Source organism: Camelus ferus, chromosome 26 (assembly GCF_009834535.1).
Source record: "Camelus ferus isolate YT-003-E chromosome 26, BCGSAC_Cfer_1.0, whole genome shotgun sequence".
Taxonomy (NCBI): Eukaryota; Metazoa; Chordata; class Mammalia; order Artiodactyla; family Camelidae; genus Camelus; species Camelus ferus.
Window position 1 is genome coordinate 12,357,934 of NC_045721.1, and position 15,346 is coordinate 12,373,279.

At 33.7% G+C, this 15,346-nt stretch overlaps 1 protein-coding gene across 2 annotated transcripts in view; it reads right to left on the reverse strand.

The window, feature by feature from the left end:
* Positions 1–15,346, reverse strand: part of SGCZ (sarcoglycan zeta) — a 680,068-nt gene that overhangs the window by 68,993 nt on the left and 595,729 nt on the right. For both annotated transcript variants that reach the window (XM_032468647.1, XM_032468646.1), the window contains exon 4: positions 4,180–4,267. In XM_032468647.1, coding sequence (XP_032324538.1) covers positions 4,180–4,267 — 88 coding nt within the window. The remainder of the gene's footprint in view (positions 1–4,179; positions 4,268–15,346) is intronic.

The following is a 15,346-nucleotide window of genomic DNA, read 5'->3' on the forward strand; positions in this document are numbered from 1 at the left end:
GAAGAAACCAGAGTCAACCCTGCTGCAGAAGCTGCTACGAATGTTTTCATTATTATATGGTTTTTAATCCTCAAAATGTGAAATATGAAAAAGAAAACTAGTACTAACTGCAAATACTTAAACATCTTGCAGATGACGTGCTTTCTTACTACCGTATAGTTGGATTTATTTACAAAAACCATGACTCTGAGCATTGAAGAATTATCGAAGAAAGAAAAAATGAGGAGTTAGAGATTATAATAAAGATTTTTATATAATTTGGTTATGTCACTGATTTGTGATAAGTGGAACTAAGAATATCAAAGATGAGCAAGTGACAATAATAGCTGGCAGTTCCTAGGAGCTAACTGAGCCTCCTAAATTTATTGAGCATTAAACAAGGAGAATTATGAGATTCTGACGAACTGTAAGATTCTGTTTGAAATGTAAGATTGTGATTTTAAAGCACATTTTAAAAGTGGATTTTTAGAACAATGGCATTACACCTCTTAAATATACAATTAGTTTTAATGTTTTACTGGGACAATGATAGACATGGCATTGCGGGGGACTTATCATGTTTATAATACAGGATCACATGGCAGCCATTCTGGATTTCTCAAACATCACTGTTTGTGACTGAAATTTAAATGAGGGAGGCTACTGAACAAAAATAATTAAAAACTCAAACTAGCTCAATTAAATAATTTTAGCAGTTTTCTAAGAGGCTATGATAAGCTTCACAATAATGGTGCTTAATTCACTTTTGTCTACATTGTATGATGGAAATACCCTAAAAATATGAAATATTATGCTATCAACACATATGAACATAAAACCCCTAAAATCATGCACTATTTTTGTCACTTACATAAAAAAGTATGCTCTGCTAACATAGTAATTATATATTGAAAAATAGAAAATATGGCGTAGAGAATAATTCTGAGTATTAAGTTCTTGTTTTTTATTCAAGGGCTCTGAACTCCTGGGATCCTGTACTTTCTTTAACTACTTCCCCAGGACAACCTGATACCTCTCTTTCAGCTTTATTCTAAGAAGAGAAACTGGTAGGAAGAAATTTGAGTTCATTCATCTTCTCCCATGTCATAAAGGTCATGAAAAATTAGTCTCAGACTTCATGGGGAGATTCTGATATTATCAGACATTTATATAAAGCCTGGAACTTTAAGCACACAAAACATATTTGTCAATTAAAAAATCTGTATTACCCAAATTCTAAAAATGTTTAGATTTAGTTTTGATTTTGTCTGAGATGGCATATATATAATTTTTTTGCATTTATTGGATTATAAATAATCTGATTCCAATCCAGAGTGAGTCTGGAGTAAAATTAACACACCAGGTATGCCTAGGCCGTGGATTACACATATCCCTGAGAAGTGGATCAGTAGAAAGTCAAGCTTGTAAACAGAACTAAAAGGGCAGGGTACAAGGGGAGTGGATATTTGCTTGGCTGAACAATCTTATACATAATTTTGAGAAAAATGGTACAAGTACCTACTGATAAGGGAGATTTTCTTTTCCAAGTTTAAACGAAAATAATATGTGGAAAAATATTCAGTCTGCCACATTGGTAAAATTGGCTATACTGTTCTAACAGTGATTGATAGATTTAGGGTAGATATTAAATTGCTTTACTTAGAAAATGAAGAATAACTGGAATTTATTTTCCATAAATATTACTCTATATTTGGTAGTATAATTTTAAATGTCTAAAATTAATGTCATACCTATACTATAATCAAGACCATGCCCCTAAACAAAAACTGAAAGAATGAAAAAAAAGGAAACAGGCAAAGAGGGTTAAAACAGTTACTTTTTGTCAATATAATTAAAATTGAATTGCTTGAATTAATCTTATTATCTCTTCAAATTCTACCTAAAGGCTATTTTATCAGGACGTGATTAAAACACTTTCCACACATCAGGTATATATCCTGTGACGTGTTTTGTAGAATATTTTTGCAACAGTATTATAATTCAACGTGCCTTCCCCAACTGCTCTCACAGAGACACAATGGATAGAAAAGCGACATGAGATCTTTCACATGATTGCAATGTATTTATAACTTAAGTGATACCCAAAATTACAATCACCATCACCCAAACAATAACAGATTCAAAGTATAATTGCCTAACATTTGCAGAAATTGCCCCAATTCTGATGATTCAAAATAAATGTCTTTATCTCTGTTTTAGAGATCAGAAAACTGAGTCTCCAAGAGATAATGTTTTTCTGGAGTCCCATATGGCTTGACTCCAAATGTGAATACATAATCCCTGTCCCACTCCCCTTTACCTATGCCTTCCTTTGTTCTCTATCTGTTTTTTGAAAATACAAAGCAGTGCAAAGATGGAGGTCACCAGCAGTACACTCAGAGGATTAGGGTATTAAATAGCTTTTAGTTTAAGTTTCACAGGAATGAGTGTATTTCCATCCACAGAAAAAAAAATGCTGCATCATTAACTTATTGATTTGCTTCATTTAAAACTAAGCTTAATCTTTCTTCCACACTCACTGCCCTTTCTCTCTTTCTCTTCATTCTTCTCTCTCTCTTCTCCCTCAATTGGCAAATATTGATTTTACATTAAAATCAGTTTGGAGCAGTGGTTGAAAACACTAGCACAATGCTATTATTTTTTATATTTTCTGTAGGAAAGCATGCAACAAAATGCAAACAGTATTTGATTACCCTTCATGTAATCAAACAGTCACTTTTTTCCACAGGCAGCACCTTGGTAATGTAGTGATTGTATCTAACAGTGGACGCCGGTATGCAGTCTTTGTGTGTTTAATTTACAGGTTGGCACTAAGGACTTCTTTTTTTTTAAATCAAGAATAGAATGCAAAATAAAGTTCTATCTAGCAAAAGAGTTCTCAATATAAAAAAATTATGATATGGAAAATCTGCCCAGTTTAGGCCTGTTTCTGCAGTTCCAATGTAACAAGACTGAATTGGCATGGACTTTTAATTCAGTGCCTGGTGCTTCTGAATCAGTTCTGTGTCTACAGACATATTTCTTCCCACCAATTTTTAATCCAATTGCCGATAGCTCCCCTCTGTAATTGATATCAAAATACTGTCAAATTATAGCAACTGATAGGTGTGTACTGACCAACTTTTACAATGTAAAGAAATGCAAAATAAGATGTAATTATTATAAATAAAATGCAATTATATATTTTTGAAATACAAATATGCCACAAATTAAGTTGGCTTAATCGAAATGAATAACATATCAAAAAGTATTTCATATACCTAGAAAAAAGTAGACAGAATCAATTTCATGTTTATAAGTCTCACATTTCATATGTCATATTCTTGTGTAATTTAATTAGAAATATTAGAAACATATATTTGCATTAAAATTATGATTAATTTCTCATTAAGATAAGAATAATTCAGCCCTCAAAACTGTAATTCACTATTTATAATATACTTTCATACACACACACACAGTATCAGTATTAGGTAATTTTCCCAAAGAAAAATATAATGTTTTAGAAATATTTTAACAATTCCATACAAGTCAAATATTTGTATTATTTTACATAATTACAACTGACTTTAACTTTCTTCTTATAAAAACTAAGTAAAATAACAAGGCCATGTAACGTGAATCTCTAAATCGTTTTTTTATAATATGAGAAAACATTAGTAATACTTTATCAAACTTCTAAAGCCTATAAACCTTAAAATATAGATAATTTTAACATCAAGTTTATAAGTAATTGATCAATGTAGAGCTTTTTTATATTCAATTATTGTATCACTTCTAAATTCTTAAGCAGATAATATTTATCAGTAAATGATTTGTTTAAAACAAAGGATACACAGACGTTGTATCATGTTTGTTTAAGACTGTTTACTATACTTTAACATATATTAGGGAAATATTTGTTAGGAAAATGGCGTATTTCATAATTCAAGAAGAATAACTGCAAAATATATGTAATTAAGTCTCACAGTAACACATTGATGAGACTAAAAATTTCCAAATAGAGGAATTCATAACTAGCCTATGAGAAATCAAATCATGTGTAGGCTGACTGGGCTGTGATGGATGTCCAGTTAAATATTAGATAAATAATATGCTTTTGCTTTTCCCAGTTTAAACAACCACAGAGTTTTAAATGGAGTAAGATGGTAAGAGCAATCTTTACCCCAAAGCACTCACCTACTGTCAGCTGTCCAGTTAACTGCCCCATGTGATTTCTTGCATTCACTGTTACATTCCTGTCAGACTGTAAGACCAGTGGGCTATCCTGGGAAACATGTATAAAATAAAGAAATCAAATAAAAAATAGAAATATAGTCAAAATTTGATATAAAAAATCATACTGCACTTTGGGTATTATCAGAATTCTATTTGTTTATATTAGGCAGTTCTTTTAACATCCCAAACATTGGTTGAACAATACAAAAAATACGGGTGCCTCATCATAACTATTTGACATCATAGGAATGTTTCCATTACTGTAAATAGGAATTAACTACTGGATGCAACCATTTCCAACTCTCCTGATTTTTGTACATCACAGCTGCAGGAACTTCTCTCCTTCCCCCGTCCCAATGGCATATGCACCTGCCTTTGGAGACATTTTAGACCCTATCCAAATGGGGAAGTCACTTTTTAAGCTGAACTTGTAATTTCCAGGTCTCAGCTTAAAAGGTTACCTCCTCAAAAGTGCCTCCCCTGATCACTGTGACTGCAGAGTCATTCAATCCCCAGACTCTCAATCTCCATTTATTTTGTTCAAAGCAATTAACGTAAGACAAATTTACTTTGATAATGTATGTGTTTACTTGTTTTTATTTGTGTCTGTCACAAGAGGGAACATGGGACAGAGACCATGGCAGTCATGTGCACACAATTTTATTCCCTCTACTTAGCAGACTCCTGAAGGAAAGCATTTCCTAAATATTTACTGGATGGAGAAATAAATCATCATAATGAAATTGCTATTACCTTATGTATCTAGCTCATGTAGAAATGCTTTGTAAATCATAGAATGGTTTAAGAAAGGAGGTATATAGAACATAAGAATATAAGATATTTGCCTGGAACTTATCTTTTAGTGTAAGTAACCTTGGTTAGATGTTTACTTTTATCACTGATTTAACACTTAACAGTAAAATAATTTAATGAAGGACAATATCCCTGCCTTAGGAATCTATGCATTAGGTTATTGCCACCACCTGCCTCAGACAGGTAACTTAAAAACTGCCTACAGTCTCCTTTTTATGATCTAAAACAAGCATTGTGATCATTTACAAATTGCCCCATTCATTCATTCAACAAAAATACTCTGAGTATAGTGAATATATTGAGTGCTCACTCTGTATGACATACTGTTCTAAAGGTTTAGGACATTTCAAGGATCAAAACCTAATACAAGAAGCTTGTATTGGTACATGTCCTCATGAAGCTTGTAATCTAGATATTGAAATTCTATGAAAAATCTCTCCCCATACCACCCTTACCATGTAGGTGGCTTGTCACTTCTGTGTTAGTATAAGCATGCAAGTGCTTTCACACATGAGCCATATAAAAACTCTTTTGAGAGTAGAATTTGGAAATTGTGATTTGGATACACATAGAAAGACTTCATAGTTTTTCTTTCCCCTAAAGCTCTTGTACACCCCTCCTGACTAGATGCACAGCTCTGAGAAAAAATACACACACACAAAGATGCACGCAAACACATTTTCTTTTAAAAGTGGGTTTTGTTAATATGTCTAAACTTTAGACTTGATTTTTAAAAATCATTTTCTACATTTTCAAGAATAGACTTATTCTCTAAGGGAAGACACAGCTGTACAAAACAATGTTAATTTCATTCTCTGTGCCTTATCACAACTCTTATTTTTGCCACAATTCAAAGTATTACATTAGCAGTTAAAAATAAATAAATCTAGTCCTTTTTCCATAGGTATTTCTATGCTGTAGACATTCACTTTTGAAAATATGTAAGGTATTTTTAATTAATTCCATCATTCCTTTCAAAGAATATTCCTTTCAAAGAATATTCCTTTCAAATTCTGTTTACAATACAAATTGTGGGCTAAGGACTATTTGCAAATAATTATACCCAGTAAGGATACTGCATAAAGAGGATGTCTCATTAAAGCACACAAAAGTTTTATTTCATGTTGGCAAAACTGAATACATGTAGTCCATGTATTTAAAAAAGGAGTTTTGAATTAAATAGAATTAATTTGAATGTAAGAAGGAGCAGAAGCCTGTAAGTCACCCTGCAGTATAAAATATTATAAAAACATGTTGATTGAATTTGCATTCATATTTTTTCAATATTTTTACGATATAACAATGATTAGATTTTTTAAAAAATTGATGATAATATATGTTTTTGCATTACTAAACCTAAATTTCTATCAACTGCAGCATAAAAAAGCATAACCATTAGAATATATAATATAAAGACAATGTAACTATATTAAAAAAGTATTGCTTTATTAAATATTTTAAGATGAGAGAAAAGTCCATTTTAAAAAGGCAATAAGTATTTAATTTGATTTAATAGAGAAAGAGACTTGGGTTGGAATTGAAAGTGTAATTATCAAGTCTCTGTTTCAAGTAGTCTTCACTGCTCTTACTCTAACCACAGAGATACTATTAAAGTTCCATCCCTAGCATTCTTTCCTTTTCATCACATGATTCCACCAAATTTCCCCTCTGAATTAAAATAAATTATTCATATTACAATTTTCCTATGATAAAAAGGCGATTTTTTTCCTGACTAAAACTATAAACACATAGCTATTAGAGGCAGTGAACAATTCTCCACACTATTCAAGTGGACATCCATGTATTATGTTATACTGACTTATTTAATGTAATCAGCTGAACTAAATCAAAATTGAGTAAATATTTCTGGTAAACAAAACGTAAAGCATGTAAGAGCATCAGTTTCATTGACAAATCACACCATCATTTCTGCATTATATAGCAGCACGGTGACATCTTTGGGGATTAGAACCATGGCTTATGCATCTTAGCTCCAGTGTATGGCTTTTTACATGATACATTCAGTGGTAATTAAATTATGCATATGTGATAAAGTATATATGATAAAACTAATAGTAACTCTTTCAATCATCCATAAAAGACACAGTACTAAATTTATAAATTGGATTGCAAAAACATTTTTAGGTGAAAATCATTACCAAGAAATTACTTCATACCAAAAAATTGGCATTTGAGAAGGTTTTATATCTTTTTTCTTGTGCTCCTTTCTCCAAAAGTCTCCATATAAGAAAATAACTTCCACTAATAAATCACCATTTTCATCCTCTTTTAATATTCCCCCTTCATGTTCTTTATATTATATATCTGTTATCTGAAACTTTGAAAGCTAGCGTCTAGTCTTAGATATTGAAACAGACAGCAATACTCCTTATAGCTTATTCTTGCTGAGAACATAAAGGGGAGAAAATTACCTGATGGTATTAACTCTCTAGTAGGAATAAGACATGTAAGTCTATAAGGATAAGTACGTAGGTGCTATATTATTCTGCATGATATATTAACATTTTTTTGAAAGAAGAAAAATTTCATCACTGAATTCAAATATTTTTCCTCCAAACCAAGAAGTCTCCCATAGCAAGTATTTTACAGTTTTCTGGAGCTGACCTGCATCTTGGCTGTGGCTCTCGGAAATATATTTGCCTCCTTATGCTTCTCTTGAGACAAGCAGGTAGGAGATCCAGGGAGAAAGGCAATGGTTCTATTAAGGAGGCCTGAGAGTGCCTGCTTACAATTCTTTTACGCCCACATTCTTTATGCGGAAGGCCTGCTTGTAATCTTGCTAATGGTTATAGAAAAATACTGCAGTGTGTCCTCATTTCAATGGTTTTGTGAAAGGCTCTGCAAGTGACTACACACAAACACACACACACAGATTCTTTTCTTATTTCTATTGTGTCCCCCTTTGTTTATCATAAATTATTTACTGAGTACCTGTGTCCAGCTCTTTGCTGGGTATAAAACAGAAATGGGGGAGACAAATTTTCTTCTCTTACTTACTGAGTTCATCATCTAGTAAGCCAGACAAACAATAAACCAGGTAAATAAAAAACAAAACAGAGAATGTTACTAGTAACAAGCTGCTGTGATGGAGACTTCTCTAATAAAGTGTCAGGTATACAGACGAGAAGCTGTTGTGTCTGTATGCATATAAGATGTTGTCTGTATATGAGGCACTTCAGCTTCTGATAGTCATTCTCTGAAGATTAACTCTAACACTGCAGCAGAAAGAGTAGCCATAGGAGCAGCAGCTAATATTTATTAGCATTTCAGTAGGGCCAGACATCCATGTCAAGTTCTAAATACTTTATATGTATGAGCTCACCTACTTATGAAGCTTAAAATCATCCATGAAAAATCAAGAAATAAAGTGACTGCAAGACAGACAGTGAGTCCAGACTGTTTGGGTTCAAATAGTGAATCTGCCAAACCCTGGCTTCTTAACATGGCAGGTCACTCAGCATCTCTGTACTATGATTTCTTCATCTGTAAATAGGGTAATAATACATACTTTTTGAGTTTTTCATAAGGAATTAATGAGATGATATATAAAAATGCTTAGATCAGTGCCTGCTAAGGGCACTCTTGGTGTTGACTTTTATCATTTATTCCTTATTACAATTACAGTACTCTACTAAGAATAGTGTTACCTATTATCATTCTTGTTTTATGGATGAAGAAACTTCAGCAAGGAGAGTGCAAGTCACTTGCTCTAAATTACACCACTAATAAATCACAGGAAGCTTTTGAACCCAGATATTTGAGTATAGAATCTCCCGTGTCAACCACTATGAGATACTGTGTCTCTGGTGGGTGATTAAATTCCAGGCTTTCTAAAATGGTAAATCATAATCTGAAAATAAATTTAAAAATTATTTGAACAAAGTATATTTTTAAATTCCTTCAAACATTCCAGACTCTAAAATAAGTATCTAACACACATACTGTCTTAGAGGGTTTGATATGACCTCATGTTGCCAGCATCTACATTTCAGTAACAGAGCCCAGTTCATTTTGTTTAGTTTTGTCTTCTCAGGCTCCAGAGGAAGAGTGTATACTCCTGAACTGCCCTCTGCACACATATTTTAGAATCTACCACCTATGAGAGTCTCCCTACTTGCAACCCTAAAAGAGAGCACAAGTAATGATCCATATTGTTCAGTGTATATGGCGCAAATTTTGTATGTCATTTCTTGAATTTATATAGTTTTACCAGGTAAGCTTTCTTATCCTCACGGATAGAAATTACGCAATTTTGCAGTGATGCTATACCATCCCCAAATCCTCTAGCTCCATTTTCCTCAATATCCAATCAGCTATGTCAGAAATATTTCTTAAATATACATTTTCCTCTGTTTCCCATGACTATGATAGACATTACAAGAACCATCTCCTCCTTGTATTACTCCTTCATATCCAGTGCTATTTTTCTAATATATTTTTTAAATTAGAAAAATATTGGCATGTTTGAACTAAAGCCAACCAAAAGAAAACATTTATTGATTCCTCAATCTCTGCTTGGAAAAAAAATCACATTTATACCATGTTAGTTACTTTATCATATGATCCAGTGCTTTTAAATATTTCATACCACTTCACCATGCAAGAATTACCCAAATTTTCTGTTTCTGAAAATATGCCACTTCTGTGCATTCTCATCTTCTTTTCCCTATGCCTAAAATTCTCACCCATTTCTCCATAACTAGCAAAGTACAGATATTTTTCAAGTTCCATTTCAGTTATGTTCTCTGTGAAGCTCTCCTGCTCTCCCACAGTTAAAATTCACCTCTCACCCTTGAGTTCCTCCATCTGTGTTGACATCACAGTACTTGTCATAGAATTTTTGCTTTGATCATTCCTTTGTTTATATTCTCCAATAGACTGGGCAGTCCTGAAACGTAGTGTGTTGTCATTTTCTTTGACACACACAGACTTTGGAAAGTATAGTCTGTGTCATGCTGGGCACCTAGTTTATGTCCAGTAAATGCCTGTTGACTGAATTGAACTCGGCATATTTACAACCTAATGCACTCAGGCTACCTGTATTTACTTGAATTTGAGTTCAGGTCACACAAAACTTACCAAGCTCTTGCTCCATTTTTTCACCCATTTTGGCCCAGAGCAAGCTTTCTAAAAAGCCATTTAAGTGGAACAAGTCATATCACCACATTATGATTTGATTTATATTCATCATCTTTCTGCCCAGGACAGTCAATTCATTCCTTTCCTAAGCATTTGACCCACTTAAGAAGCTGCAAAATAGGTAATTTTAAAAATTCTTTGATTAATAAAACAATTACTTGAGATTTCATTTCCTTCAGAATGTAAATCATTTAGTTGTTGAAATTTGTATTTTAGGGTGGAATTATTAATCATTAAAATACCTAGAGCTGTTAAACTGCTTCCCCAAATTCTCCATGCTCACATTTTAACTTGAATGTGAGGTGGTGCAGGAGAGAGAACATGTATTCATCAATCAAGGTTTCTGTATTTCTACTCCAACACTGTTATTGAGAATTTCTCTCTTTGGTTCATTTTCTGTTATAAATTATCAAGTCATGGAGGTCACTGCAAGGAATACCTTCTGAGAGTGTTTGATGACTTCTGATTGACCGTCTGCAACCCCCCACCCTGCCTCTTTAAAGCTATACAGCAAACATAGTAGTCTAGAAATACTCCGCCTGAGGCCCTCCTTCTCATGATTACTATCAAAGGATTTGTCTCCAGAATAATGCCACAGGGAGCCATTCTACACACAGCATTCCATTTACATGGACTCTTTCATAGTCTGCCACTCCCCGCATCATTTAAAAGTCTCCAGCTCAAACTTTAGCCGTGGATAGGGTTAGAAAATGAATGTTTCTTGAATCAGTATCCTAAGAAAGAAAAGTACTATCTCTAGCTAAAATAATAAAGATCGAGATTAATAAAAGACTAGCGCTGTGTGAGATGACATAACATTCCCGGAGATGTCTCTCTTCCTCCCAGGTGACAAACTGCAGCACCAGGGAAACAGTCTCCGCTTACCACCTCCCTTCTGGGTCACCACCTTCCCCTCCAGCTGCCCTTGTAGTCTTTTTTCAGGGTGACCTTGCCCTCACACTAGTCCAGGGTGCCAACCCTGTTCACCTGAATGTTGGGACCCTCTGCCCAACCAGGATCCACATTATAAGAGCCTGGCTAAGGTGTGCCCCAACTGATGGGGTAAAGGAGATTAGGTGTTGCCCAGATAGAATATACAAACTGCGTCTCCCTTTGGTGAGCGGAAAGAAATTTGAAGTATACGTAAATATCATCTATTTAGCCAATTCATATGCCATAAAAACTCAAATTGTAAAGATATTGATTCCTTTAAATCATTTGTTTGTACCTCATTAAGTGTTCTAGAAATGGAGCTATCCAGTGGTGAGTCAGTAGCTATTACATACCAAACACTATACAAAGCACCTTCCATTTCTTTTGTAATAAAATACTAGAGAGTGTTCCAGGTATGTATTTCAGAACAAAATAGTCTTCATTTATAAGAATGCTAAGGGTGAGGAAGAATATAAAGTTAAGCAGGGAGCTAAATCCCAGTGAAATTATTATTATTTTTAACCTTGCTTGAAATTGGTACTGGAGAAAAGAAGTCTGTGAATCCTAAAATTTAAAAATTGCAACACATTTAACAACAAATTTACACTTCTCAAATAAGCTGCATGTACTTTACAAGAAATGTCTATGTAAGGAGGTAAGGAAAAAGGGCAGAGAGTTTAAAAAATCATGTACTAATTGTTTTCCATAGAAATGCTTTCATTCATATTAATAAATTTCTCCCAGCTGAAAAAAAGCTTTTTCTTTCTCTTAAAATTTGATTGGCTTATGAAGTACTTCAAATATCTGAAAACATTAGGACCCAGGTTTAGTTGACTAAGCGGGGGGAGAGTGTGTGTGTGTGCATGCATCTATGCTGTTACTTAATTTCTGTAGAAATCAGTGAGGAAAATTAGAAATGTAAAGATTCCTGCAAATGCTTTTTTCCATAATTACAAATGATAATAACAAAATATATAATAAGAAAAGCAAATAGTTATAAACTCAAGTCAGAACAACATGGATATAGTACCTATGATGGTTAAATTTATGTATCAACTTAATTGGGCCATGTGGTGCCCACATTTTTGGTTACACATTATTCTGAGTCTGTCTGTGAGGGTCTTTCTGGATGAGATTAAAATTTAAATAGGTAGACTGAGCAAAGCAGATTGCCTTCCGTCCCGTGGGTGACCTCATCCAATCTATCCTACTGAAGACCTGGATAGAACAAAAAAGGCTGAGTAAGAGAGAATTTCTCTCTCTGCCCTGCTGTCTTTGATATGGGACATCAACCTTCTCCTGTTTCTCACTCAGACACAGACTGAAATGTACAGGTTTCAACTCTCCTGGTTCTCAGGGCTTTGGACCTGGACTAGAACTCTGCCACTGCCTCACCTAGGTCTCCAGCTTTCTGACTGCTGATTCCAGGACTTCTCAGTATCCGTAACTGCATGGACCAGTTCCTTACAATCTCTGTCTTTCTGTCTCTGTGTCTCTTTCTTTGTCTGTTTCTCTAGAAAACCTATACTAACACAATACTCATATTAATTACTAAAGGAACATGGTGAATATATATATATTCACAAATAAATATATATATGTGTGTTTATGAACATTAAGCAAGAAACAAATAAGCCCTGCATATAACATGTTGCATGTGACAGTATCTATGATTTTCTATGCTTTGAAGCATTTTGCTCATTATGTTCATAACTCTGCTAAATCTGGTAAGATAATCATTCAAAAAAATTAGGAATAACTCCTTCAAATTGTGTAATCATTACTTTGAAAACCTGTAGCACTTTTTATGTCTTCCTCAACTAAATGTAAAGGGTAGACAGTATCAAGAACAAGACTTTTTCAAATGACTAGAGCAATTTCAAATTTCTGACTTTTTTTTCACACTAGTATAAGATAAAACAAGATATAATCCTTTGTTTGTTTACAAACATCTAATACTGACAGGCTCATGGGCCAGAAGAAATGTAAAATTAATTATACTTTTAGCTATGTAAAATGGTTAACTGTAGCATCTACAGTCAGTGAACATTTAGAATATGCCAGAAAAATAGCCCATGACATGACAAAGGAGAGTACCCTAACCCAATGCTTGGAAATCTGTAATGCACATGCATCCAGGGATGGTTCCACATGCAGACTCAGATGAAGCCTGAGATTCTGCATGTCTAACACACTCCCAAATGATGCGCATGATACTGGTCTACAGATAATTCTGAATAGGAAGGCTCTAACTGTCTCGCAGAGGACTGGGTATAGAGATAGACTTGTTAAGAGCTCCTTGCCAGGAACTTCTACATTTGGAGTGTGACCTGAATCCACAGATCAAGCAGAAAATTGCAGCTGTGTCAAAAAATGAATTTTAAACTATTCCCCATAGCATGGCAAACCAACATCAAACCTACACATTTATCAGTTAGTCTTCATTTGCCCTCCACCTCCCAACCTCCACTGAGAAGACTGGCTCACCAAACCATATCCACTTTTTCCTGTGCACAGAGAAGTTAGGCTGCATTTTCTGGTCTTTCTGTTGGTAGGTATAGCCATAAAACTAAGCTGTAGTCAAAGGAAGGTAGTCAGAAGTGAAATAGGACATTTGCAATCCTGAATTACAAAAGCCTGCTATGTGCCATGTTCCCTGATTGAAGCCCCGGGGTGTCCTGGATCACACAAGGAGAGAACCTCAGTTTCTAACTGTTTGGATGGATGTCAGCCGTAATTCTGATTTCAGCATTCAAATCCTACTGTTTTTCCATCGACCTGTTTTTTTTTTTTAATATTTCTTGGACTTATGGTTCTGACATTATCTTTCTCAAATTTAGAAATTCAATTAAAATATATCTTTCTGTAATTTATGACACATCTAGTTTGTCAGTGGACTTTATTTCAGAATACAGTCTGCAAATTTACTAGAATACAAAGTCCTTGCCATATGCCTTTTTTACATAAATGAGCTTATTATTCTTCCAAAATAAACAAAAAGAAGCTAAGAATATAGAGATGAGGTTTGAGAAGAAATAAACATTTTAAAAACTACTCATTTTAAGGATAAAATAGTGAATAACTTGAAGTTAGAGAACAAGTTAGTACCTGGAACAATATATTATCAGATCCTTCAGAAAAAGTAAGAGAGTGTATGTGTATGTGTGTGTGTGTGCGTGCATGCATGCAGGTGTGCACATCTGTGTGTGTGTGAAGGAAGGACGTTTGCAAATTCAGTTTTTGTTTATAAGTTGCCTGATCACAGATGAAATCGTAGACAATTATGACACATTGCTGTATACTCACAGCATAGCACTTACCTGTTCTATTTGGTTCTTAGTCTCATCTTTAAAATAGATTTAATTATATTTCCTAGAAAGGTTAGTGGATTTCATCTATGAAGAAAGTAATCTTTATATGTGTCTCAAAGATGATCTATTATTTTCAAAATATATTTTTTAAATCACAGAGAAAGAATAAGTTCTTTTACAAAGCAAACTACTGTTAAAATTAAAAACAAATGGAGACCAACCTTGAAAATTCCCTACAGCAGACAAAACCAGTTTAGTCATACAAACAAAGCTTAAGATAGCTTACTTTGCAAGACTAACTTGAACTGGGTCATTTCTTGCTTATGCCTCTGGAAATTACAAGCAAAATTTAAACTGTTTCCCAAGGTTGATATGAGGTAGTCATTAATCAATCTCCCATCATTTAAGACAAAATTACTGTGAAGAATAAATAGTCAACTGTCTCTTTACTATATAAGCTACTTTATAACAATATACCTCTGAGCCTCATTCTGTGTATCAGTTTGAGTGCTCGCAGTTCTCAAATTGTCTTTTTGGTGTGTGCACAATAAGGCTTTACTAACTTCTCCTTCAGTGAGTCATTGGTTTTACTTCTCCTGTGTTTGGTCTTTTGATACACTCCATATTGAAACAGTAGAAATAGCTAGGAATTTCTAAATGTAATACATTAGCTAATATAATATCAGTAAAAATTGTATTTAAAGGGATTTCTCTATTAAAACACAGAATTACTGATAAATGAGAAATAAGTGAATCCTTTCCTACTTGGAATATTATCAGGATTTTAAATTTTTTACACGTGAAAAGTATGAGTTTTCCTAATTGTTTTGTTTTTCATTAATAAATAAAAGACAAATGCCATCTGAAGAGAGAAATGAAAGAGGAAAACAAAATATTTATGCTTTTATTAA